Genomic DNA, 27,801 nt, shown 5'->3' with positions numbered 1-27,801 from the left:
CAGCTATTTTTAATCATTTCATCATTTGAGTCATATTTTTAAAGCTAAAATTACAAATATACACCAGTTTCAGTTTCTCACAATATGAATATTTGAATAATTTGCAGCAACACTATACTATGAATAACACATATTTACCACTAACAGGTTGCTTATTCGCATGCATATTAGTAGCACACTGCCTCTTTATTAGTCTTAATAAAGTATGAATTAATGCCTTATTCTGTATATACTACAACAGTTGTTGTACACTTGTTGTATATGAATGCTAACTTAATAACCTAGCCCTTAATAGCTGTATAAGGCTTTAATAATTAATGATGTGAAAAAAAGTGAAAAGCCAATATGCCACTAATATGCATGTTAATAAGCATCCTTTAGTGGTGAATATGTGTACCCTAATATAAAGTGTTATTTAGTTTTCTTAGTCTTCTGTGATTAAACTAAATATCTGTAGTTCACTGTAGTTTCAGAGGCTTTATGATGGGCTTTTTCTTTTCCATCATCATCACTTGCAGCCTGCTATAAACCTTGAGAGCTGGACTTGAGTGGCACCTGATGACTAAATGTATTCCAGGATTTGTTGTAACATTTTAAAGTGGAGCGCACCCCACACCTGAAAATCCCACCAAGAGGATTTAATGTCGGCTTTACTGCGTCAAAAGAACGAGTTACAAGAGTTTACAAACCAAAATCTGAAGATGAGTGCAATTTGTCGTGAAACGCTGAGCCTTTAGAAATGATGTGCTGTAGTCTAGCGTAGATACGCCAACAATGAATGAATTGGCCATTAATAAACATTTCATAATAAGACGAATAATAACCATCACTCAACAGCTTTGAGCATTGGAGTATAATCAGCGAGTAATCAGGGATCAGCAGATGCAGCATCGCTCCCTTCATCTGTAGTACAGAGTGGGGATTGGCCGACAGAAGCCATTATTTTCAGCGGGCTCCAGATGTGATCGGCTGCTGTGCTTTTAGGAATCCTGGGTGGGAATTTCTGATTGAAGTCTTTGGATAAGCGTCAACGCTCCACTGAACTTGAACTTCCATTCACATGATATTACAGCCTGGACGGTTGGAGACTGCGGCTTTGCACTCAGGCCAATACAGTACAAAACTCAAACGACATTGTGACCGACTGTGCACACAACTGAAAAAGATCCATGATAGCTCTGTGGTCGCATTAAAAGATCTCTCCTGTGAGGTCGGGCCTTTTTTTCCTGCTGTTCCCCCTAGAAGTTATGTTTATTTATGATGTGCAACAGCGAACAGCTTTGTTAATGTAATTTGGAAAAGTATTTGCAAAGTCAAAATGTTGCTACTGAATGTATCTGCTAAATGTTCACCGACAAGGTATTTGATTGGTTTTCCTCACAATATTCAAGCAATAATAACGTGACTGAACTGGTTGAGTAAATTCAACAAAATCCTTTACTGAAGTAAAAGTACTAATCCGACACTGTGAAAATACTGCATTCAAAACCTTACTTCTCTAAGTGTTATCAGCAAAATGTACTTGAAGTATCAAAAGTGAATGTACTCATTCTGCAGTGAAATAGTCCCAATCTTTGACTTTTATAAATGACGTTTTTGGATGAATATTACTGCTGAATTAATATGTATGTTTAATTTTACTGCTGTAGATGTTTACGGTGGAGCCCTGAGCTTTGTGACAAGGCATTTTCCAGCCAATCCAAGAGGATTTTAAATGGTTTGTTTAGTTTAAGAAGCAGACAGATTTTCTCAACCCAGTTAATCCTCCAGTTTCAAAATGTACACATTTGGAGATACATGGTTATCACTCCACAGGAAGGGTATAAAAGAGTGTAATCTGAAAACTAGCTAAAGCTATCAGATAAGCATGGCGGAGTAAAAAGTACAATATTTGCTCAAATGTATTGGAATTGAAGTATAAAGTTGCATGAAATGAGAATACTAAAGAAAAGAAGTACAAGAAGTACTTGAGTAAATCTACAATAGTTAAATTCCACCACTGCATTCTAATGTTGATCTGGAATTAATCCGAGTAGTTAGGGTTAGGGTGTTTGTTAGCGTGGTTGTCTCTCAACAAGTTACAGTGTTTATGGAACAAAACACCCTCTGCATGCTCCTATCAGCACTCAGCACAGGAGGAGAAACACCAGGAGGGAACGCTGCGCTAAAAAGGCTGCAGCTTGATTTTCCTAAGACCTCGTGTTCGCTTCAGAGAAACTTTACAATGCATTTTTGCACTTGACTGATGAGGGGGGATTTTGTCTGTCAGTCCTGCAGCAGGTTAAGGCGTCTCTTAGTTGTCAGTATGAACAGGATGAAAGATTACAGCAAGGAAAACCGTCGCAGTGTGCAGATGAGCACCTTTCCTTAAAAGTTACAGGAAGCTCATGGTCTCAGTTAAATCCTGTTTTTTCTCTAGAGACAGTCAACAGTGACTTGAACAGATGCTTGGCAGGACAAGTTTACTTTTTTGATGTGTAAACAAAACCACAGTTTTTCCCAAAACTTAACCAAACCAAAGTTTACCTCAGCCGTCCAGCCCTGACGTCCTCCATATGCTGAGAAATGCAGCAGTTCTTGCACTTTTTGCAAATGTGCTGGTGATAATGACCCAGGCAGCAATTATGTTTCCAATTGAAACATATAACTGACAAACAAATGAGTATATAAACATAGCTCATAGGACACAGGGTGGTGCTGTCCTATACACCAATTGAGTTTTAGCATTATCAAGAATTAGATCACTTTCAGTCCCCGTTTGACCATCTGTGGATGGCTTTCTTCATACTTTTAATGGAAAGAGTTCGCCTCGAGAACGCTCCCTTATCAGCTTAATAGAAATGATTTCACATGAAAGTGACACTTCATTTTCTCAAACTTCTCTGAATAATTATGCTCAGATATCTTCTTGATCTACTCATGAGCTAACTTTCACAAGTGCTGTATGTCCAAACTGCCTCACCAGCAGCGGGTTTGGAGGCACCGAGCCTCGTAGAATAGCACTGTTTTGCCCTGCAGACATGTCTGTTTGCATACCACATATCCTTGGCTCTATTTTGGGCCAGAGGAGGTGTTCAGGGGGTACACTGCAGGGCATTTCCATCCAGGGCTACGGGGAGTGACGGGAGAAATGTGGATAGGTGACAGATAAATTTCTTATTGCTCCAAGAGGAGCCTGTATCATGTCTACTTCAGCTAATACCCTCACTTGTGTTCATGCACATACCGAATCATGCCTGCCTGACTTGACAAGTAATAATACACACGTATATTGTGACATCCTCCTTCTCATGAGCAGTCACATGTTTATTATGCTCGCTCACGTATGATTAAATATACACAACCACAGGCTTATGAAGAAATACACTGGGCTTTGGAGGTATTAGCATGTAATCCATGTTATTTACTCCTCTTTTATAGTGTATGGCAGCATGTGCGTTTCTCTGCAGGTTCACTGGACCTTTAAGAAACACAGTATATAGATAAAGAAAACAGTAGAGGTGGGGGAAGAGCGTAGAGAAAAAAGTAGAGCAATCAGATTATGATTCCTGTCACATTGTCCTGGCACCGTCTCGGGCGTCTGATTGAGAGTTGGCTAAATGTCAGCCTATGGAGATGAGACGGAGAGGAGCAAGGCAGCGCTGTTTTTGTCCACTTTAGACCCTGTCATTGATGTCTTGTCTCTTTATGTGGCTGCCATCAGCAAACCATGTGTCAGGCTGAGAAAGAGAGGCTGTGCTCTCTGCGTGTTTGAGAAAAACATGAGAGGAATGACAAGCATGTTAACAACAGTGATCACTTTGGGTTATAATTAATATTCTATGAACTTGTTTCCACTATCACGATATTCCTTGTAAAGAGCCGCCAAAGTAATATATTTCTATGGAGGCAAACCGGATTGATTTAGCCTTGAATTGTGGATGAATGCAACACTTGGACACCATCTAGTGTTGAAACTGCGTGTAGAAATTGTACAGAACTTCAGTCTATCCTCTTCTTACGTTACATTTGAAATAGTTGTGGCCTCAAAACAAGAATATTATTTATATGATTAAAACTTCCATTTAGTCTGTGTCCCCACAGTGTGGCATGACATGGGAGAATAATGTTGTTTTCTCCAAATGCCCTTCCATTTTGAATTTGTTTTTCAGTCCAGAAACATGCAAGTGACCCTCAGCCATTATTGAACCACAACAGTGCAAATGGGCTCCAGATATTTTCCTCTTAGCCCTCTGCAGTCTGCACAGTGGTCAGATTGAATAGATTTACTCTGTGATTGGTCAGTCTAAAGTATGTTCAGCTGATATCCAGTCATCCACTTCCAATAGTGCAAACCCTAGACAAGCAAAGCCTAGACAAACTTTCTATTTCTATTTAGAAGTATTAAGAATAGCTTTAATAAAGCAACACGCCTGTCCTGTTCCAGCTTGTTTTACACATTATCGTGCATTTGATATTGAAACGGGACCCTGTTTCCATTTAAATGTGCACAGATTTTGATGTTAAGCTTCCAGTTTCTTTTATCAATGACTGATTTCTTATATTCACCTTTAATTGTTGCTCAGAGGTATGTTTGTCTCTTTCTGTCCTTTCAGTTTCAGTCTGATTGAACTTATACAGCATTTTGTTCTCCATGTACAAAACCTTACTTTTTTTTTTTTTTGGCAAGCCCTTCATACAAAAAAACATCTATTCTACAACCTAAAAGCATGAAAGACCATTCGAAAATAAGAAGTAGTCCTCTCAGCCATCTGACTTTACTGTCAAGGTTTTGTGGCATTCGGTTCCAAACCTTTGGTGTATGTGCAGAGTTTGACTAGAAGTCTGTTTTGCCATTCATCTGCTGAAGGGGGCACATTTCTCATGTGCTCACCTTTAATCTGAGCAACTACCAGCATGTTTTTTTTTTTGGATACACTCCCCCTCCACTGCACTATCACTGAGAAAGAAAAACAGGAGACAGTCTTGTTTCCAGCAGTTACACTTTTGAAATGAATGAAATTTGCGTATTCACAGTTCTTCTTCTTCTGTTTTGGATATTAAATTGCTGAACAGTGAGTTTGATGCATTACATTTACCTTTATAAAATGTGCAGCAGTTCATTTTCAAGGCACATTTTTTGTTCTTTAATTAACTAACACATACAGTGCCGCTTCCCAATCTAACCTGTGTAAATAACACGTTTGTTCAAAAACTGATGTCCTACTTCAGTAACTAGAAGTTGCTGTTGATTTTTAACACTCCCCTTTCACTCCTCTAAGACCACGTTAGTTGACAATTACCTGGAGAAGCCATCTTGTGTTGCCATATCTCCAGAAGAGGAAGCAGATGTTAATAAATGCCTTTTGTATAAACACATATATTTCTCAGGGTTTAGTTCCTTACCAGCATCTCCCGCTTGCAGGGCATGTTTGCAAATCAGTTACATGTGTTAGCTTTGCAGGCTGTGTGATCCTGGCATCCAACACTGTGTGCAAAGATACAATGACAGAGAAGCATACTTCTTAAATCAGATAGCTAACATAGACATGCATCATACTATTTAGAGACAAATGAACTTCAGAAGTAGCTAATTGGGTCTCTGTAGTAGCGAGACTAAGAACCAAGAAAATAACTGGGATTACAGGGAGCACAAAAAAAAAAAATAATACAATAAAACAAACATAAAGATTTGTGTCATCATCATGCAAATATTTATACACAAAACTCATAGTGCCTTTTATGGTGCCTTTTAATGTAAAGATGACTAAATTCACGGTTTTAATAATGTTTTTTCCTTAGTTTCCCGACATTGCCGGAAGCCCATATTTGGCCACAGGCAGTAGAGCTTTGCTTCTCCCATGTAATCATTAAAGGGATTAGGTTTTAAGCCCTTTCTTTTATTCATACCACTGATGGTCAAGTAATACAACACATTCCTCCCCGATATTCCTTATGAAATACATTTTTAAATCCAAAGAACGGAGCAAGAATCCCAGATATCTAAATCATGCAGTAGTCTTTACATGCACGGCATCTGCCAGTTTCCTCACCGGTTGACATCCATTATCAAACTGGGTCAAGCTAAACATTACAATGTCATATCGCACATATTGTCCATCTTCAGTAGCCTGAACTTTAGACTCACCCACATACACACATGCTTGCTAGGAAAGAATAAGTAGGTGGAATAAAATGTTTTCCATTACCAACACCTTGGTTTAGTATGTTAACATGCTAACATGTACTAATTAGCATCAATCACGAAATACAGGTGATAAGAAGGGAATTTCACTAGTTTCGCAGGTATTTGGTGATAAACTAAACTGTACCAATCCATGCTAATCCATCCAGTAGTTGTTGAGACATTTTACTCCAACCAAATCAAAATGTTAGCTTCATGGTGGCACTAGAGGAAAAGTTAGATCACCAAAGTCAGTGGGACGTATCATCTGGGAACCATGAATGTCTCACACCAATCCATGTAGTAGGTGGTGAAGTACTTCCTTAGATAGGTGAAAACTTTGACCTTTTACGTGCGCCGACCAAAGAGTTGGACAGCGATGTGAATTTTAATGTGATGGTGGCGCTGCATGAATGATCACTAAAGAGTAGTAGTAGATGTACTTTTAGTTTGTATGATTTCATTTATAACACATTATGTAATTATCAGTTTCCAAGGGTCTTTCGTAATGAGTTGCTGCAGAGTTGTCCAGGTATGAAAGAAAAGACAACCTGTCCATGAGGAGCCTATGCGTCATTGCTTCCTGAAACGTTTTCCATTGATAGGGTTGGAAGTGCCGTGACATATAAATGCACACCTTTTGGTAGCATTTCAACACAGGCTCTTTCTCATTGCTAATCATTGACACAATTCAAGTGGTCGTATTGCTTGAAGAATCTCCACTTCACCCATTAACTCAAGAGGACATCCTTTTCAGTTAAGCAATCCAAAGAGGAGGGAGCTAGAGGCTTTAAAAAGAGATCAAGAAACTCATTATACTACAACAAGCATCCACAAATCTTCACCAAGCTGCTGTCCCGTATTTAAAAGCAACCCTTGGCAGTCTGTTTCTCTGAGGTACTCCGCTGTGGCCAAGATGTTTGTGGACGAGCGGATCCTAACTCTGTTCAAAAGGAATGCCCATCACACGCTGACCTACTGGAGTGTTTTCTTCAGCTTTGGACTCTGCATTGCTTTCCTCGGACCTACAATTTTGGACTTGCAATGTCAAACAAAATCAACACTTAGCCAGATTACCTGGGTATTCTTCTCCCAGCAGTTCTGCTTGTTAATTGGCAGCTCCGTGGGTGGTGTTTTCAAGAGGACGTAAGTACGGTGCACTCACATCCCAAGACTCTGCTGCAAAATAATCTGAGGAGAGATAATCTTTACAACTGTGTCTGTCTCTTTTCTCTCCTAAAGGTTGTTCAGTGCTCTGTCTGCCTTATTTATCTCTGCTCTCATCATCTCTGTAATATTTGCCGTCATCCCTTTTTGCAATAATGTGCTCGTGCTTGCCATTGCCATGGCTGTGTCTGGACTGGCGATGGGCATCATTGACACCATCGCTAACATACAGCTGGTGACCATCTATCAGAAGGACTCTGCTGTTTTCTTACAGGTGAAAAAGCCTGTAATTTATCTGTACAAGTACTGACATAATAGCATTCACATTTCAGACATTATATAAATTATATTTTGGAGAACTTCAGGAGCATTTGATTTGTCTTTCTCCTCAAATGTAGTAAGTTAACAAGATATTTCTATTGCACAGTATGTTCAGTAGTCAAGTTATGAGCCAATTATATAATATAAACCACAGCAGGCCATGTCTCTGACCTTTGTCTTTTTTACAGGCTCTTCATTTCTTCATTGGGTTCGGAGCCCTGGTGAGCCCACTGATTGCAGATCCTTTCCTCTCAGAGACAGGCTGTGGGAATCACACAGGGAATGGCACTGAGATCATGCATCATTTCAGGAACATGCTGAGAAACAGTCCGATTGCAGAGCACAACATCACTCAGAGCCACTTGCCCCATGAGGGAGGGGAAGAGGAGTCCATTGTGCAGTACGCCTTCTGGATCATGGCGCTCATCAATGTAAGACACTGAACCGATATACATGAGAGATACCTGATCAGATATTTCATTTAATTATTGAAAATGACAAAAGGTGAATGTTATTTGTGCACCCCCAGCTGCCCGTGCCCATGGCAGTCCTGTTCCTGATGTATCGGGAGCAGCTGATCCCATGTTGCCCCAGCAGCAGTCCTCGACTTCTGGACAAAGATGAACTAGCAATGGAGAACCAGCAGGGGGCTGAGGGTCCTGATGGGGAGCAGAAGGAACACGAAGCTGGAGGTGAAGACATGGAAAAAGAGGATTTTTATATAGGAACCCTATTTCAAGATGAATAATGCATGCTTTCCTCAGTGGATTTTCAGTCAGTTTAGATGAAAAAAAATCACAATAAATGCCATTTTGTGTGCTACAATCTGTCATTTGTGACTTTTCACTCTGTTACAGGCCATGGGGATATCTTTAGCTGCTGTCAGAATGATAACCTGCGCGGGCTGCCAATATCCTTCTTTATGATTCATATCCTCGGTGGCATGGTGCTCTTCATGACCGATGGTATTGTGGTGAGTGAGGGGTGCAGATAAATAATATAACGAGCATTTCACAAACTGTGTTCCGCGTGAAATTTTATGAATGTGTACCAAATCCATTTCACATAAAACACAGAGAGTAGAGCACATGAAACAATCTGCCTTTTCTTTTCAGGGTGCATATGCCGGCTTTGTGTACACCTACGGTGTGGCACCACCTCTGTCGCTGCCCCACAAGACAGCAGGTTACCTGGCAAGTATCTTTTGGGCAGCGATCACTGCTGGACGCCTGTTGTCCATTCCCCTCTCGTACCGTTTCCAGCCTGTGAGACTGCTCATGTTCAACATTGTAAGTGCCTTCACATTATAGATGAGACATACACAATGAAAGCTCAAACGATTCGTGATATCAACACAGAATTGATTGTACTCCATTTTCTTTGTTTTCACAGGCAGGTGCTATTGTTACTGTGTTGATGCTGCTTATTTTCTACACCAGCAGCATCTTTCTGTTTGTTGGGACCTGTCTATGTGGCCTTTTCCTCAGCAGCATATTCCCCTGTATGCTTGCCTATACTGAAGACATCCTTGATTATCAGGGTATAGTGAAGTGTTCATAGCACAATGATGAGTCGTGGAGTCAATAAAAGCAGAGGAAATAAACCATACATTTCTTTGTGCAGGATGTGCAACATCAGTTCTGGTGACAAGTGCGGGGATGGGAGAGATGGTGATGCAGGTTCTGATTGGCTCAGTAAGTCTAATAAATGCATTCTTACAGAAAAACAGTGTGCAGAAGTTTAGAAATAAGCTTATAATTGCAAAAAACAACACAAGCCCAGTGGAGATTTAGATTCATGTTCAGTAGTTTAATGTTGCTGTCTCATCCCCAGATTATGCAGACTGAAGGCAGCTACAGCTTCATGCTGTGTGGAATGATAATCGCCTGCATCGGTTTTATCCTCTTTATCGCCCTCCTGCTGTTCCATCGAATGCACAGAAATTACCTCACAGGTTCAGTATCCACCAGCACCCTCACATACTGCTGCTGATGGTTTGTGTTCATTCATTTCATGCTCATCACCTCCCACTCCAACCCCCTCTGCACCCCAACAGGAACGACGAAAAAGTCAGCCATGGTGGAGGAACCGGCAACGGAGCAGAATGAATCCGCCAGAACAGAACAGAAAGAGGAGAGCGAGTCCAGCTGAGAGCCAGCAGCTGTGTTTTGTCCCTTACTGGCTACTTTATGTCAAAGACATAAAATGTTTTTTTTTTCCAAAACCTACTAAATGAATGTTGTGCTAAGGTTGTGCTGGAAATGACGTGGTATTTGCAAAGCAAAATGTGCTGCGGTTACAGTTCACACTCTTTGATTGTTTTGTAAATCACGGCCAGTTTTCATCACATTGTAGATTGATAGTTTGTTTTATATTGCATCAGGGTTTGAAATTCACAATACAAGGATAATGATCATAATTACATGTAGAATACATTTTTTCTGTTTTCCATTTTAATTGTGATGTTTTGTTTTGATAATGTTTTATGTGTTTTTTGCATATCTCATGTGTACGAGGGAACATATGTAATGTATGTGTATTAAAACAGTTACTTACATACAGAAAAACAGGGATCAAATACAAACTTCTGATACATTTGCTCCTGTCACACTCTGCTTTCACATTTTATAATATTTAATTTTAATGTCTTGACAAGTAATAGATATTGAGAAACACTTTTAGCTCAGAGGTAATTAACACCAGCCAACAGATTGGCCTGTCAAATGGTAAAACAAGTATTCTGTGAGGTTCTGTTACTTTGAGCTGGAAGCTCTTGATGTTGTCGTAGCCCACCCACTGGTTTTCCTTGTAGGCATATGGCACATCCTGGGCCTGGTTCCAAACCTCAGTTGCTCCATCTTTCAAAGTCGTAGATCAGTAATTTCACAAAGCAATGCATTAATGACAGCCTAGGAACTCATCAGGAGTCCAAACAAGCTTATTCTTTATAACAATAATGATGAAGTGTCCCTCAAAGTAAACGAGTTCTCCAGCCTCTTGTGTGTGCTGTCTTGGACTTTCAGCATCAGCAATCATCAGCATCAGCTTATGTATGCAAACCAACAATCAGCTTCTCAGCTGGGGCTCCCTCTCTGTTCCGGAAGTACACGGCGTAGTCCTGCAACAAAGAAACTGGAAAAATATGTTCATGACTCTGGAACAGCTTTTGTGGATGTATTAATGTAGTTGCAGATAAAGCTTGCAGATGTAAACTTGCAGAGAAACTGCAGGTGTCTTTATGAAGGCCTAATTTTGGTCAATCAAAACTGTTCCTGAGCATGTTTAAGGACACCTCAGTCATCAGGCCCTCTGAACAGGGGAGTGCACTCTGACCCACTGTGTCGCTGTGGCTAAAAATGGACACGCCACACATATTGCTTCAAGGATTCTGATAAGCAGAATCAATGATGTCCTTTCCAGCCGACACAGCCGCGTACATCAGAAGAAAAGCCTTGTTGCTCTGCTTGGCCTCGATCTCACCGGCAGCTCTCATCTCCTGTTGAATGTCAACGGATATAAAATATTTAGTGTTAACTGAACTCTGGGAATCACAATCCGTGATTTGTAACATGGTCAGGTTGTGAGTTTTTCTTTCATGTATCTTTTATTCAGCAAGGCACAGTGGGACCCCCCACCCCCCACCCCCCAGAGATTTACTGTGCTGCCAAAAACTCAAGGCAAGCTTGAACAGGTATATTTTCTATCGGGTAAGAAATTATTTAAAGTATACAGAAAAAAAACTGAGAAAAGTATTACTGTTTTTCTTCAGTATGGCCTCCTCTGGATATTCTAAGTCAATGTCAAGCCCATCAAACTCACACTTCCTCACAAATGGAATGAAATGAATGAATTGATGAGGGTCTGACGATTGCCAGGGCTCAAAACCATTTGTGAAACCCTAATGTTGGAACAAATAAACGCATTAAAGCTGCAAATATCCACTGTTTGGAGTGGTAAGTCTGCAGATATCTATAGATTATCCCAGCCTGTAGAACAAATTTCCCTCAGTCAACAGACAGAATAGTCTTTAAGTCGACATTTTACAGAGCAGAGACAAATATAAATGACTTCTATTTTTCACTGAACAACCTTTTCTATTTAACTGTTCTTCATTAATGAAACTTTATTGCCTTTGTCGGAGTTATTTCCTTTTGTACAAGTGAAACAAACATTTCTCAGTGACTCTCTTGTTTTTCAGGGCATAGAAACACAGCATGAAAACTGTAAAGCTCCACATCATTCCACTCATAGGTGGCCAGTTGGTCGTTCTTTATGGTGGCGAAGGCATGCAGAAGATGGGTGCAGGCGTGGGTCGATGTCATTGGGCGTATAATTGTAGGAGGTTCTGCACTGCACCCAGTTTGTGAAGCATGACAGTGTGAAGGATGAGCCTTTGATTCAAAGGAAATCTATTCTGTCCAGACCAAACACATGATGCAATGCCGTTTCTGGCCACAGTAAGAAATATATACAAGGATGCTGTATCCCAAATTCAGATTGCTTACCGGGCTGCACGTGCAGCAGCAGGGCCAGAGCTGTGAAATTAAGAGTCACATGGTTATCTTTGAGCAACAAGAAATTTACCAGAAAAAATGCTCAAAACTGCGCTCTAAAAATTGATGCAATATACTGTATATGCAGTTTACACTAAATAGTGATTACCAGGAGACCATCTGCTGCACGTGGAAGAGAGGAGTGTTTCACACTACAGCAACACAGACTTAAAAATCACAAACAGTATGTTACCCATGAAAACTAGGAGGTCGTCAAACAGGTGTACTCAACAGGTCCCCTGCCCAAAAGGTGTTAATTTGCAAAAGACTCCTTCAGAGAACATAATCAAATGTGCTTATTTCAGGATTAATATGTGATATCTTATCACACCTGCAGGCATATTCTCCACAGGTGCGCTTTCTCCTGAGAGGCTCATTTATCCAAACCAAGCATAATCCAAAGCAAATTCAATGCAGAAAATATGCCTGAGACCTGTTTCAGAAGTTACACAAAACGCCAAAAGAACACTGAAGAATTTGTCTCAAATGTTTATGTTTATCCAATTATGACTGTCCTGCTGCAAAAAATTGTAATAAATATTCTCAGCTCATATCAGAAAGAAGAAAAATGTGTATGTATATATCCTGTTTTCCAAAGTGGCATGTCTGTGCATGGAAACAGGAAAACAAAAAGAAAGACAGATGTTTATTTGTTATGTACCTAAAGTGCATAAATCTGTGATATCCTATCAGATATTCCTTTCATATCATGCAGCAAATGTACTCACTTTGTGCAGCAGTGACATAAAACATTAGAAGTCAACCCACAAAAGCAACAGCTAAAATTGCCTTTGAATTACTGTCTAGACTGCAGATACGTGATGATAAATATGTTTGACAACTCTAATCAGGATGAAAGGAGGATTCTGATATGTCATGGAGAGGGACTCGCATTAAAATCCAAAGCATTCACATGGTAAATGGAGAACTTATCTAATCATTTAGCTTCCATTATAATGCAGTCTTCTTATCTAACAGATTACTGTATGTAATACTTAAAGACAGATATGCTGGTGTCAGCAGAAAACAACCTGGCTCAGCCAAAGCCTCGAAGCAAAAGTAAAGCCATTTGCTTTTCTAAAACAAACCTGATTTTCACAGCGTTTCTCAAAAATTAAAAAAGATGACAAATAAACGCTGCGGGCCGAAAGTGAGATGTTTCATTTACCCACTGATTTTCTTAGTTAAAAGTGAAAGCAGTCCAATTTAAGTTTTCACCAAGGTTATTTCATTATCTCGGGGAAGTTGAGAATTCTTCCCCTGAGGTACAAATCAAAGCTTAATCTTTCACATGTCATACGTGTACTTACATTAAACGTCTGCCCGGTTAAAGGGAGAATGATGCTAACGCTGTGACCTCATCTAATAGCAGCCTGAATATTCACAAGCTTAAAATGAGTTTCATAATAAGTAGTAGAGGCTAGTCAGTCTTGTTTCAATGCCACAATTACCAGCTAAAACTATCCAATCCATGGGTTTAAGAGTTTAAATAAACCACAGTTATAAAGGGGGTTTTCAAACACAGATTTGTGCCTGTTGGTGTTGTAACCTTTGTTCTGCTTTCTTATTCAGCGCATGCGTCACCGACACAGTTCCCTTTTTTTCTCTGTGGCTTGACCTTAAAGGACACATTAGCGTCATTCCAGTGTCTAAATCTAGAAATGTACTGCGAAGTTCATCGATTGTCACTCAAAGTAATGTTTTATAATATAGTGCATGAAGTTCAGTGTGATCCAAAGACATGTCAGTCAACCTAAACATGAACCACTCTCTGACACAATCAACTCAGATTACACAACTATAATATTTCATACCTTGCGGTACTTTAAAGGATTTTCCTTACCATAATTGTTACATCGACAAGCCAATTTAATTTGGACTGAAAAAGTCTTTATTGCTTTTTTTAATATGTACTATAAAGGAGCAATATGTTAGCTGTTACAGAGAAAAATTTATTAATTAAAGATCAAGATGAAACAACTGAAATACATCATGAACTGTGACATGATGAAAGGTATTAAGTCAACTCGTGTCTGCAGGACTGAACTCCTCAGAAAACAGCACAGTCGAACACTGCAAATGTGATATGCAAAGCCCGTGAAAAGAAATCTGAGAGCGTAATCGTTTATGATAATTCATGGCATTAGTTATGTACATCATTATAAAGCCATTAAAAATGTACACAGGCTCAAAATGGTAAAGAATCAAATTAGATGAACGAAAGCTGGAGGACATACTCAGACAAATGCAGCTGATGGGAGGCAATGGCGCAGGAGATAATATTGTTTGTCCCACAGCAAATGATATCTCCCGTCAATATTTTGAAAACATTTGGCGAAGTGTGATTAGGCTGCATGCTGCAGTTGATAAGCTGGGAAGAAAAGATAGATAGATAGATAGATAGATAGATAGATAGATAGATAGATAGATAGATAGATAGATAGATATATAGACAGACTGTGGAGGCTTCCTCAAGACAGAGTTCTGTTCAACAACAGGAAGACTGATGTAATGCCTAATGCACTACCCTTTTTATATTTTTTGGCATATGCTCACTGAATTTTGGGTTTAGCACTCCTCTGAGAACCCTGTTGCTGACGTGAAACCTCCTTTCCCAGCACTGCACTGACCATATAATACCCTCTGACAGTCAAGTCTTTAGTGCCACCTGCTGTTTATGTAAATGAACTGGCCGTGCAGGTGCCACTCCACAGTGTCTTAAGCAGAGGAAGAAAAGACACAGGAGAGATGTTTACGGACTGTGGGATCTCAACACAACAGTGCCTATGCAAACACAAACCTACGCAAATAAACATTGCCAAGACCTTGATTTCATTACCTCATTGCACAACCTCACCACATGGGAGAAATAAGAGGAACCCTCTAAATGTTGTTCACTTCGCTTCTGCTTCATGTTGTTCACTCCATTCCCACCATGAGGACCTCAGGGATATTGCTTGGCTTCTTTCATGGTAAAAGCAGTTTTTTTATATATACTGTGGTTGTGTAATGGCAGGCTAGAAAGAACAATTAACTCACACTATCATGTGAAATGTCTTTTTGCATTTTGCAGCTCCAGTTCTCTGTCTCTTCTGGCTTACAAAGCACGCAGTGGACTCAGTTCTACTGTCTGCTCCAGAGGTGGTAACAGCAGCATACGGGGGATCCGTGACAGTCTCTTGTCAGTACGACAATCAGTTCAGAGAACGCACCAAGTACTGGTGCAAAGGAAAGATATATGAGTTTTGTAGCATAGTGGCGAAAACACCCAGGAGCCGGCCATGTGACAAATGCTCCATTGTAGATGATAAGAGGGCAGGAGTCTTCACTGTAACTATGACGTCGCTCACAGAAAAGGATGAGGATATGTACTGGTGTGTCATTGCCAGACCTGGAAAGAATGTCTATACTGGTGTCACGCTCCGTGTCTCCCACCCAGGTATACTTCAGCTGGGTTAGCCCAGTCACTTTGTCATATGTGATGCAGTGCTACTGCATCTTCTAGATTTTCTTCCTTTGATAGCATTTATTTATCACTGACCCAGAAAGACAAAAGCTCATCTAACGGACTCTAACTTCTAAACTTCATGGTAAAAATTAGTAGTATAGTGTATGACTAATTTCTAGGAGAAAGGTGTGTCATTTGTTGATGATTTTTAATTCATATGTTCTTTTCCACAGTGACAAGGAGCACCACCACTACACCAACTAATTCATCACCAGTGACACAAGATGAATTAAGGTGAGGATATGCTGTACTGAACAGCTAAATGCCAAATACAATAAAAGTAAATCATTCTAATCCCAGTTTATTTCTCTGTTCGAACCAGCTGGTGGGCGACTCTGCGTTGGATCCTCTTTATTTTAATGTTGTGTTGCTTGGTGTCCACACATATCTTTGCATGGAGGATAACGGCTGGAAAATGCAGCAGCGCCAACCATTTCAACATCAACACTCAAATATTTATGACCAAGTTTGGCAAAACCATAATTTCAAATCATGGGTGAATTAGAAGCACGGTCATACTGGGGCTGCAAAATCATTTCCAGTGGACGCTCTATTAGTGTGTGAATTAAGCTGAAAAATAAACCAAGTGAAAAAGCGGCTTTCAGGCTCTTTTTTTTCTCTGTATTTAAATGATTAAAACCTCATTAATTTCAGTGCCAGGGCCTAAGATAACTTTGGGTCCAACTTTTGAATATCCAATCAGTTTAAAATTAGCACCTCTGGGGAAATGAGGCGCTCGGCTCTCATTTAATTTACTTGTAGATCTTATATGGACAGTCATAGAGGACGGTATTCTTTTTGCATTTAACCACCTGTTTCTAGGGGGTTTTACGACATCGGTCAGCGTTGTACTCCAGGGATCTGAACACCGTGCAGAATAAAAATCCCTTCATGCATAAATGGAAGCCCAGCTTGTGTGAAATGCTGCTTTTTAAGAGACAAAACAGGGACAAATAATGAAGTTGAATGATGGTGATGTGCTGCTCTTTTTTTTTTTTTTTTTTTTTTTTGGTAATCAAAAGAAAGATCACAGAGGTGGGATGCCTTCAGGTGAGATGGAGTGTTTCTAGTAACTTATACTTACAATCAAAGCTAAAACACACACACAAATTTCCCAGAAAATGTTGTATATTCTCCTTAAAGAGGAAGTGGTGATTTCTGATCTTTGTCTAGGGGATTTCATTACCCTGATGATTGTAGCTACAAGAAATTGGACAATTGTGTTTGCTGGTCTTTGTTTTCAGAGAACAGTATATATCAACAGTTTATTCACCAAACCTGTTCAATCTAATGCAATAACCCTGCATTAATCTTGTTTTGTGATGCATATAATGTTCAGTTTATGTGAGTCAGAGAGGAACTGAAGCATTTGTGCTGTATTGGATTATACTGTAGGTTGTTTCTGATATTGTGTTGCCCTCTTGTATGTACATGGGAGTGGACAAATGATCTCTTCTTCTTCTTCTTCTTCTCTTCTTCTTCTTCTTCAAGGTCTTTTCACTGCAGACATTTTGACTCATCATAGTAGGAAAAGCGCAGGTTTTACTGATAACAATGGATAACAATGGTTCTGTTCTATTCAGTAAGACTCAGTCAGCCATGGCAGACAGAGATCCAGCATGCACAATACTAGGACCCTAAAAATAAAACAGCCAAATGGATTTCAGTCATCATGAATTGTATTTTTACACCTGTGCATTTCCCTCTGTGACATGAATTCCACATACAGGTAAGACCTGCAGCAAAGTAACTGTATCTTCAAAACATACCACAGGACCAACTTGACTGACAACAAATGGAGAGGGCTATTGCCTTATACTCTATAATTTCATATTTTTCTGTATGTATTGGCCTCTTAAGGTCAGCTCAGCTAAATACAAAGAACATGTTTGATACCCTAATCACCCAATCAGTTAATTTCTCTAATCCGTCTTTGTCAGATATACAGAATGGCCTTTAGCTTAGTGCATTGTGGAAGAGGAAGAGCTCAGATTCAGGTGAGGATGCAAGGTGTGGGGGATTTAGGAGGTGATGTCACCACTTCTGCTGCAGGAACCTCTCGCAAGAACTCACGTCAAGACAGCCACCATTACCAGAGAAAGTCATCCTTCAAAGTAAAAGCGCAAGTGGGGAACAAGTACGAGTAAGTAAAACAAAAGTAGGTCAAAGTAACTACTGTAGATTTAATGATGACATCTTGCTATCTACTTGATACCTATCACTTAGAATATGTAGCGTTAGATTTTGCAACACAGGCTAAATGGTATTTTTTGAAGGTGACTTCCGGGATTATTCTGTTTAACTTGACAGTCGTAGTGGAAGTGAGGACTGGAGCGCAGTTTCTCGCAAGTTATTGCTCGCTGGTGCCAACGCCCGGCGAAACGGACAGCTAGCATAAACTAACGTAGCGGAGGCACGGAGGGACATTGGTAGGTAACTCAAACATTTTCTGACGTCTCTGTGTGTAGTTAGATAAACGTTACAAACACACATTTGGGTGTTGGTTTCATGTCTCGTCTTTTTAGCTGAAACTCAGCTACCGCAACTAAGCCAGCGTTAGCTTACGTTAGCCGGCCGGTTGCTAAGCTAGCTAGCATTGTCTAGTCAGTGGTTGCTAGCACTGCGTTAGCTTAGCAGGCTAACCGATACACAAACAAATTTTCATTTCCGTTGCCGTTTGTTTAAGAAGATAGTGTCAAATTGTGTGAACGAACCATTACCTTATTTACAAATGCTGGAGTTAACTAGGAAATTAAGTAAATAATCGAGTGAGTAACGTTGTCGTTAGCTAACGTTAGCCTGTGAAACAGTTGTGATGGGGTGTGACACTCAAGTAGTTGATGCTAGCAGACAGCCTTTCCCTGTAGACTCGTTGCCTAATCAAAGCTGCATAAAATATTAAATGATCTAATGAATTATCACCTCTCCCAGCAGCCAACGTTATTGCCGGCAGAATCAGAAAGCACAAAGATGCAGACTATCAAATGTGTGGTGGTGGGTGATGGAGCTGTGGGAAAAACCTGCCTATTGATTTCATACACCACCAACAAATTCCCCTCTGAATATGTACCAACAGTAAGTAAGTTTGGTGTGTTTCACAGCCAGATGCATGCACACAGCAAGTCACATTTTGGTTAAGATATTAATAAGTACTCTTGAAGTGACTGACATGCCACTCATTCTTTCATCACAGGTGTTCGACAACTATGCAGTTACTGTAATGATTGGAGGTGAACCATACACCCTTGGCTTATTTGATACAGCAGGTAAGATGATGTTTTACTGTCTCAATTTAATTGCTTTCCTATTTGAATTAATTACAGCTCTAAGTCTGTCACACAGTATGCTGATTTGTAATGTGGTCTCTCTGTAGGTCAGGAGGATTATGACCGGTTACGACCACTAAGCTACCCACAGACAGATGTCTTCTTAGTCTGTTTCTCAGTTGTTTCACCTTCCTCCTTTGAGAATGTTAAAGAAAAGGTGAGTAAATGATTTCAGTGGATTTGCTCACCTGCAGATCTAATAACACCCTGTCTTTCCAATGATCTGAAATCAAACTGCTTTAATGGCGCGCTCCATATAATAGCACTCTGCTCAGTACTATTGAGTAACTGCAGAATTGTAAAGTACAGTAAGGAGTTAAGGTGTTTACTTTCACTGATGGTAAGGGAAATAATAAATTGTGTGGTTCTGACAGGATATTTTAAGCAGCCAAAAGACCAAAAAGTTAAGTTTTTTGAGTGTTAATTGTCAATGCGACTCACTGTGCTGTTAAGTATTTCTCCTCCTTGCTGCTTCTGTCAAAAAACACTGGAAGGTACTTTCCTCTCAGGATCCTGCGGTCACAGATAATGCTCTAAATAAAGCGTGACGTTGGGGGATTTCAAAAAGCCAGATAAACATGAAAGCTATTAGACTGTTGTCTCGTGATGCTATTTCAAATTTTTCAAGACAAAGCTTGAATGGCAGGTTTATGAATGTGGTTCAGAATGTGAGTCCAGAGGCGTTTTAGAAATGCCTCCATACTTTTCTCTGTTTTCATTTGTTTTCTAGAGTAGAACGATCTCTGAATGAGCAGGTTGTTGATTATATTTACTGCCTCAATAGCAGCAAATCTTTCAGTTCAGGTGAAAAATCGCTCCTCTTCATGATGTAAGGGTCACATCCAACATATGTTCTCAGTTTCTGTTTGTACCTTTCTCTCGTAATTATATCTAAACTAACCCAGTAAGAACTTTCCTTCATCTCGTCCATTGCAGTTTTAACGTCTCGTGACTGCAAACAACCTATTGACTTCATATAATTTTCTTGCACAATCTCCTACATGTGGCACAACTTTTCAGCGAGTGTTTCTGCCTTTTGGTGATGGGTGTTTTTTCTTCTTTTTTTCCCTCTAGTGGGTTCCTGAAATAACTCACCACTGTCCCAAGACCCCATTCCTGTTGGTAGGCACTCAGATTGACCTTCGCGATGACCCCTCCACAGTGGAGAAGCTAGCCAAGAACAAACAGAAGCCAATCACCCCTGAGACGGCCGAAAAGCTTGCTCGGGACCTTAAGGCAGTCAAATACGTTGAGTGCTCAGCCCTAACACAGGTAAGCTCTCCCATTAACAACACTTAAAGCTGGAGTGGCAAGGATGGGTTTGAATGTCAGCTTCCTAACAAGGGTGCAGGTACTTCTGCTTGTCTTTTGCTAACGGCATTTGGCTACAAACTATCTAACTCTGTTGTGTGCCTGTCTTTCTCCCTTCTTTTCCTCTTTCTGTAGCGGGGACTGAAGAACGTATTTGATGAGGCTATCTTAGCTGCTTTAGAGCCCCCTGAAACTCAAAGAAAGAGAAAATGCTGTTTGTTCTGATGTCTTCTTGCATCTTGCTTTGCCTCTCGATGGTCTGCTGCTTACTCATTGTAAAGAGATGTCTGTCACTAAAACAACCACAAGGCTCTTTTAAACTTCAAAACTTTGCGCCCATTAACTTCTTTCCTTCTGTTCATGTGTGCTTTCTTTTCAACTTGGCCTGATCACAATTACCCATGCTGCCTGATATGACAAGAGTGCCAATCTTTAATTTTTCCTTCTGCTGGCAGCAACTTGTGTGCAAGTCTGTGTAACTGTACATGACAGAGTTTGTTTTCGGTTTTAAAATTGACATTGACATCTGTTATTATTTCAGTATTGAGCTCTTCAGCATCACTTGTACCCTACAAAGCATTTATGCTACATTCTGTCTTAGACAGTAATAACTTTTTTTCTACTGCAGCATCAAAATTTTCCATGGGCTTTTGTCTTTACTCAGACAACTTGATCATGAGGAGAGTCTTGTATAATGGTATTTGAATAAAGGAAAATTTTGATCGCCCTGCTCAATTTCTACTCAGCCTTCTTTTGCAATTAGTTCCCTGAAAGATGTTAATTTGTATTTGGAACACAGCCCTGTTTTGAATATTAATATTTTATTTCCACAGAAAGGATTAAAGAATGTGTTTGATGAGGCAATACTGGCTGCCCTGGAGCCTCCTGAACCTAAGAAAAGACGTAAATGTGTTCTGCTCTAAGTTTCGACGCAGCCCTTCTCCACACCAGTTTCCAAATGTAGGTTAACAGTACTGAAGAGGTTTGCTGCACAAGCACATTCCAGCATGAGTTGAGGTATCACGACATATTTGCCTTCTGACTGACTTAAACTGAAAACATATTCGATGTGTTGAACGTGATTTTAAGATTGAGTAACATTTGACGCTGTTTGTGATGATTCGATGCCATTGAGATGGTCTCACATGATGTGAACACTGACTATGTAAAATATCAACAAACTGAAGGTGACATAACATAATGTTTCAGTTAGACCACATTATGCTTCGAGTTCATCTTCCTGAAGTGTTATTCTAAAGAACGGACTATGAAGTGATATTTTTAATAGAACTACTGCTGCATCGACTGCCTTGTAAAATACAAACAAGCTGATAATGATGGCTTAAGTGAGATGCTCTTAGTATGTCCTACATTTGTCTTTTTTTAATGTACTTTTCTAGTAACTCCCCTAAAGTTAATCCTTTCTACTGTATGTTCAGGCCTGGAGCACAAGACTGCATTCAGTTGACACTGCATCGCTCTTCCATCACTGGTAGATTATCTAATGATATGAATCATAAGTCATAAAACTTAAAGAATGATAGATTTCTCAAGGGGTTGATTAAAAGTCACTGCCTGTTTCCATAATTTCATGTTCAATGCCATCATAGCCTCCGGTGGATCGAAAAAATATTTGACCTATATGACATTTGTAGGCTATGCTCCACCGTAGTTCTAGTTTGGCCAAACAAGATAAATTGACAGAGTCGAGATCCACAGAAGCTGATAAAGACGCGGGAAATGCATGGAGCTTGAGATTTAAACACAATGCTAACGCTTCATTGGAAGCCATGTATCACAAATAACCACTGACAATTTCCAGTAACTACATGCAAGTTAGAGTTAGAGCACAACAGTTTGTCACTCATTTACTTTTTGTGACAAGAAAGTTAACAAGAAAATGATCTCCTGAATGCTTATTAAGAGTAGCAATGGCTGAACTTTGTCGGAGCCGTTCAGCTTATAACCCCAGGCTAATGAACTGTTTTGTAAAATGAACACACGTGCTGTTACACGGCGGCATCGTTAAGTCAGATAGCGACACATCGTTACAAAGTGCTACACTGTACGTTTGAGATCCTGTGAATACTTCTGAGTGGCACTATTTGCATTTGTCTTTTACTATATCCATGCCTGGATGAGCGGGCTTGAACATGTAAATATCGTGAAATTAACTGATAACTTATTGACTATACAATGTGTGCATTACTGATACCGAGATTTTGAGAAGCCGAGATGAGACTGAAATCAGATTAACCAGGAAAATATTAAGAGAACGAGTTTCTTGGATTTTTATTCAAATTGACATCAAAGTTGTACTGTATCCTGCATCACAATAAACCAGTATTATGAATAAACCCAACTTCAAATAGAACATGTTGTCTGGCCTGATGGTTATGTTAATGAGCTTTATGAACTCTTCCACAGATAATGTAGAAAAAATACAAAATAGAACAGTTAAAATGACACTTCTTCAACATCGCAACTTCCACATTACAAAGCAGTGCAAAAACATTTCCATTCAGGCTGGTCTGTCAGACCAGCAGTGCTGCAGCGTTCAAGTAGCATTTGAATTGATTGATTTTTTTTTTTTTTTCTCCAAAGCCATGTAGCATTCTGATCTTATCATGGATGCTCTGAATAATAGCATCACAGCTCCTACTGCATGTGACTTCATGTTTTATTATCACACACGTTTCAGTGAATACCTCTGAGACACAAAGAGAGCCGGGTCGTTCATTTAAGCAGCCTTGACACTGTAAACGCCATGTTGTCCTTTCAATTTCCATGACCAGACACGTAACAGAAAAGGCTCACGTGTATGTTTTCATTACATATGAGGAATGATTAACTCTTGTGAACCTGAACTGGTATGGCTCTTCAAAGTGAAAAACACACACTGCATTCGTAGGGACCATAATGGCTCTTTGATCCTGAAACAAAGATATGTGTGAGGCACCTGAACCTCATCTTCACCCAGATGCACTGAAAGGTAATAATATCTGAAGTAAAATAAATTTCAGTTGGTCTCTTAAGATCTGAATAATTTGGAAAAGCATTTTTTCTTTTGAACATTTTCAATTCCACTTTGACAAATATGTTCCAACTTCTCAGTTCCACTTTACCACACAGCTTTAACTCCTGCTCTAAGTCTGCTATACGCTACTATAAATGTCTTCTCAAGGTGCGTCATTGAGTTTCAAACGTTACATTTAACAAAGACACTGATGCACATTGCAGTATATGTTCCTTTAACATGTAAAATAACTCAGATTACATAAAGCAAATCAGACTTGGTGCAATTTTTAAGCTTTCACGGAGAGAATTCCTTCCAAACAGCCTAAAAAGACCGAATTTTCTTTGTTGTTGACACCTTTAGGGCTTCAACTAACGATTATTTGCATTGATAGATTAATCTAGTGACAATTTTCTTGATTAACTGATTAGTTGCTTGGTCTGTAAAATGTCAGCCAGTGTTTCCCAAAGCTCAAGATAACATCTTCAAATGTTTTGTCCACAACCCCAAGATACAATGTTTACTGTCATAGCAGTAAAGAAAGAAAATATTGACTTTTGACAAGCTGGAAACCTTTTATTCTTATAATCTAAATAGCTGGCGAATGACTTAATAGTTGACAACTAATCAATTAATCATTGCAGCTCCAGCTCAGTAATCCTGAGGTGATTATTCTCTATGGGGTCGGTCACTGTGATTCATTGTGCCACTGATGTCATGCAACAGCACTAAAGGGTAAATAGGATGAACTTGACATTTCATAAAGACTGCACATAATTATAGGTTTGCAGACACAGAAACATTCTTTTTACATGTTGAGTAACGGCAGGCGTATATAAAGGTGCAATTTCAGGCAAAGGCAGGAAGCAGGCATTAGATGAATCCCAAACGGTTATGTCTCCATAGCTGGACATATCTCAACGCAGCTGTCGGTAACACGAATTCCATACCATCCTGCCCAGAACTGTGTGTCCTTGCCTCCATGAGTAAAACGGATGTATCTCACTCCTGGGCCATAGTTCTGGAACACGTGAGTCATCTGAAACACACACATCAGGAAGTCTAGACTTGTCCTTGGGTTTTGTACCACCTCTGAATGTCACCGTGTGAGTGAATGCTTTGTGCTTCGCACGTACCTGGTTCCATTTCTGATCGTTCCACTGCTCGAAGTAAATTGTCTCGGGGGCAAATGTCTTGATAGGCCTCTTTCTTTGATTCAGCAGCTCTACGTGGATCTCGTATTCACTGCCACAGTCCCATCGTGGTGCATACCTAATGAAACAGAATCACAAGCATGAGCAGATAGATCAGGTGTCAGCAGCTAAGTTCAACCATGGCCCAGTTAGTTGCAAGGTCATGTGTGTTGGGATTTACATGGGACCTGTATTCTATCAAAGGGAAGACTTAAGCTTTCATCAGGGGGCTGAATATTTTTGCTGATGGACGCTGTTTGCATGCCACGACTCGAGATGCTCAGCAGTGGCACGTCCGGGCTTTTTCAACAGCGGTGGCTCAAGCGGGACACTGACTTGTGCGGGGGTGGCACGAAGTAGTTGCGTGCACACAAATACTCGGAATAGCATTAATTTACCATTCCTCATATCTTATTACAAACACTATAGTATCTGACAGTTTCCCACATTGCTATGTTGAAATGTTTTTTTTAAAAGATAAATAGTCCGACAAATTAAACTACAAACAAAAGAAAACTCATTCAAAAATACCTGTCACACAGGTGGTTCAAACTAAGGTCCCTCCTTTCATTTGATATACAGCCAATCATATTTTAGGATAAAGTATGGACACGTTCCTCATGCTTATTTAGTTTGGGTGATTTTATTTAGGCACAGACTATGAGAATGTGGGACTGTGAGATGTTTCCATGTAATTTTATTCAATCTCTCAGGAGCCATTTTTTTCAGCTGCAGTGCCGTATGCTCATGTGCAACACGTGTGCTCATGTGTAATACGGACAAGCTCTACTGATATCCGTGTAGGAATTAATGAGATTTGTTACAATAGTTAGTGTGTTTTCTTCTCACCAATCAGATATTTTGATGTCTGGCTGGAAGTCATCCATGAACGATGGGTTGTAACCTTCCATCCCCAAATCAATCAGCTGTGACTTCTTGCACATTCTGCAGGAAACACAAAGGTTTTAGCTGCTACGTCATCACATGTAACTGCCCTGTGTTTTCTGATGAAGGCTCACCCGTAAGACGTCACAAAGTTCTTCTGGACCATCTCATTTGGATGTGGCACCATAACTCTCTCTACTTTCCAGCAATCACCACCATTCTCCAATATCTGCCAATTCTTCATTTTATCTGTAAATACAAAGATGTGTTGAAGCTCTGATGACACCAACACCGTAACGCCACCAAATCTGTGGTTATTAACATTCGTTCTGCGGCTTCTCACGTTCTGCTCTTGGATTCACGAGAAGATTTCTTCTCTTTCTGCACAAGAAGTAAAACAACCTCCAGTCTTTGGGCGTTTTGGAAGCATCGCGGAGGCGATATCCTTCTCTTCTGCATCTCTCCCTCCACAGGGATTCACTGTCGGCCACCTCCTTCCACTGATGGCACACTGAGCGGCAAACACAAACCACCTGATCAGGAGGAAGATTCAGGAAGATCTCCTCCAGGATCTCCAGGGGAACAGGGAAGAACTGACAAGAGCAGAGAGGACACAGATAAGCTTGAACTCTGTAATCACCTCAAGCACTGACTTTGGACCACAGCCCCCTCCCCACTGTTCGCATGATCACAGCATCTAAACTAACCTTATCAGCACTTTGTCTCAGTATTAAACAAAAAGTTACAGAATCAAACTTTAGAAATACATAAAGTTGTCAAAAACACCTCATTTATGAGCCCATTTGTTGCTCGGTTGTATCTTTCTTAATGTTTCAGTTGCATTTGTGAGTGATTGGTTTTTTTTATTCCTCTTCTACCATGAGCCTGCGCCTCCTCCCCAAACTAAGAGATCCTGCGTCAAACAAAGTTTAGAACCGAGCAGCCAAACATTCGGAAAAACTCCGTGATGCCTCATTTTCCACACAGACATCTCAACTGACCGGTGGACCAATACAGCGCACCCCATCCTCTGTATGTCTGCACCAGACTGTCTGGGCTGAGGTCAACGTGCATTCACGAGAGTTCAAATGAGACTGAACATGTAGCGGCTGGTTGTAATCCACAGTCACTCATCATCCCCACCGTCTGCAGCCCCTTTTGGAAGTCGGAAGTCGTGTAAATCACTTACATCTTCCTGTGAAAGCGAGGTGGACGGCACCGCAGCCGAACTGCCTCTCCGTTTGGAGGCTGAATCTGAGCTTTGAGTTGCACCCATAGCGCTAGCTTTCCTCTTCATGCCTGGGACAGACCCAGGCTAGCGACGTCCGTACGAGCACTGACGTTACAGCGAAATAAACTCAGTATCTGTGGTCTCCTCTCGACCTCTTAGCGAAGATACACCTGCGTGTGACGACCTGTGTGGCTACAACATCACGTATGTGGCCACTTTTAAACGACAACACACAACACGGAAGTGCGGTTCGAGGTGAAGACTGGACATGGAAAGTGAAGTCAAAGTAGCTAAAACCAAATGTTAGCTACATGTAACCATAAATGTCAGAAATATTCACCGATTCCGCTGTGATGACAGTCACTTTCGGTTTTCCCTTGACAAACAGTCTACGGGACATACTTACTCCCAAATTACAGCCCTATTCCTACATGTTGACCGAGGGTGCGCTCGTTATTGACAGCAGGACACTCGAGATGAACGTCGGGAACGTAGGCGGAGCTAGTGGCTAAAATAACAGCAGAATAAGAGGCCGGTTCCCATGAGCGACAGCGGTGTCTCACGTTCACCTCAACAAGCCGGAGCGCTGAGGAACGTCAGCAGACTCCACCAACCCGGGCGACTTCCGGTATACGCCCGACAAAATACACAGCAAACCCTCCTCGATCCATCTGTCCAGTAAACTTCCGGTATAAGTAATCGTCGTATTAATAATTAACTTTTTTCACAAGGTGGAACCTTAATTTAATCTTTAGTCAAAGATAAGACTGAGAGCAAAAAAACAAAACAACATGCATTTCTGTTTAGATTTGCCACTGAAATAAAATAGACTAAAAATACATTACATTCTTACACTCTTTTGTATTCATTTTAAATAAGATTGTATGATTTAACCCAAAATTTTTATCACATTTCGACTGACTGTAAAGGCACAATCAATGACCTTAGCCCTTCTCCTGATGGCCACCTGCCAAACGAGGTATTTAAACATTTAGGAAGTGAGGCTGGTGTGACAGAAAATATCTAAACACATTTTAAACCATTTACACACCATTTAAAGTGGCCATCACAGTTGAAGTTACTGTCTATTCAAGTGACAACATGTAAGGAGTTCAAGCACATTTGTT

The 27,801-nt window shown here is 40.3% G+C and overlaps 4 protein-coding genes and 1 pseudogene across 7 annotated transcripts; 3 read left to right on the top strand and 2 right to left on the bottom strand.

Annotated features, from left to right (window-relative positions):
• The first annotated feature begins 7,079 nt into the window (after positions 1 to 7,079).
• Positions 7,080 to 9,802, top strand: slc60a1b (solute carrier family 60 member 1b). The gene is made up of 10 exons (XM_076742000.1): positions 7,080 to 7,309; positions 7,406 to 7,604; positions 7,840 to 8,082; positions 8,181 to 8,343; positions 8,509 to 8,624; positions 8,767 to 8,940; positions 9,044 to 9,191; positions 9,275 to 9,345; positions 9,485 to 9,605; positions 9,708 to 9,802. Exons 1-10 carry the CDS (start codon positions 7,080 to 7,082, stop codon positions 9,800 to 9,802), a joined length of 1,560 nt encoding a protein of 519 aa, XP_076598115.1.
• A 532-nt stretch (positions 9,803 to 10,334) lies between these two features.
• On the bottom strand, positions 10,335 to 12,401 carry LOC143327113 (acidic mammalian chitinase-like; annotated as a pseudogene).
• Positions 12,402 to 15,118: 2,717 nt separating this feature from the next.
• Positions 15,119 to 16,416, top strand: LOC143327541 (CMRF35-like molecule 1). Its single transcript, XM_076741956.1, has 4 exons — positions 15,119 to 15,176; positions 15,278 to 15,643; positions 15,886 to 15,946; positions 16,035 to 16,416. The coding sequence occupies exons 1-4, from the start codon at positions 15,140 to 15,142 to the stop codon at positions 16,210 to 16,212; spliced, it is 642 nt and encodes a 213-aa protein (XP_076598071.1). The 5' UTR covers positions 15,119 to 15,139; the 3' UTR covers positions 16,213 to 16,416.
• Positions 16,417 to 18,037: 1,621 nt separating this feature from the next.
• On the top strand, positions 18,038 to 22,723 carry LOC143326567 (cell division control protein 42 homolog). 3 transcript variants are annotated; one of them, XM_076740204.1, is made up of 6 exons: positions 18,038 to 18,141; positions 18,644 to 18,787; positions 18,906 to 18,978; positions 19,086 to 19,195; positions 20,113 to 20,310; positions 21,183 to 22,723. In XM_076740204.1, exons 2-6 carry the CDS (start codon positions 18,683 to 18,685, stop codon positions 21,270 to 21,272), a joined length of 576 nt encoding a protein of 191 aa, XP_076596319.1. In that variant the 5' UTR covers positions 18,038 to 18,141; positions 18,644 to 18,682; the 3' UTR covers positions 21,273 to 22,723. The 3 variants fall into 3 exon arrangements, with proteins under 3 accessions (XP_076596319.1, XP_076596318.1, XP_076596321.1); XM_076740203.1 differs by having other exon boundaries at positions 20,485 to 22,723; XM_076740206.1 differs by having other exon boundaries at positions 18,057 to 18,141; positions 18,647 to 18,787; positions 20,485 to 22,723.
• On the bottom strand, positions 22,618 to 27,152 carry LOC143326565 (F-box only protein 6-like). 2 transcript variants are annotated; one of them, XM_076740200.1, is made up of 6 exons: positions 26,633 to 27,152; positions 25,787 to 26,036; positions 25,578 to 25,692; positions 25,408 to 25,503; positions 24,502 to 24,637; positions 22,618 to 24,404 (listed from the first exon to the last, which is right to left on the bottom strand). In XM_076740200.1, exons 1-6 carry the CDS (start codon positions 26,738 to 26,740, stop codon positions 24,258 to 24,260), a joined length of 852 nt encoding a protein of 283 aa, XP_076596315.1. In that variant the 5' UTR covers positions 26,741 to 27,152; the 3' UTR covers positions 22,618 to 24,257. The 2 variants fall into 2 exon arrangements, with proteins under 2 accessions (XP_076596315.1, XP_076596316.1); XM_076740201.1 differs by having other exon boundaries at positions 27,015 to 27,143.
• Positions 27,153 to 27,801: the final 649 nt, after the last annotated feature.

This window comes from Chaetodon auriga, chromosome 10 (assembly GCF_051107435.1).
Source record: "Chaetodon auriga isolate fChaAug3 chromosome 10, fChaAug3.hap1, whole genome shotgun sequence".
Lineage (NCBI taxonomy): Eukaryota > Metazoa > Chordata > Actinopteri > Chaetodontiformes > Chaetodontidae > Chaetodon > Chaetodon auriga.
The sequence above is the reverse complement of the archived record's forward strand: the minus strand, read 5'-3'. Positions and strand labels throughout refer to the sequence as shown.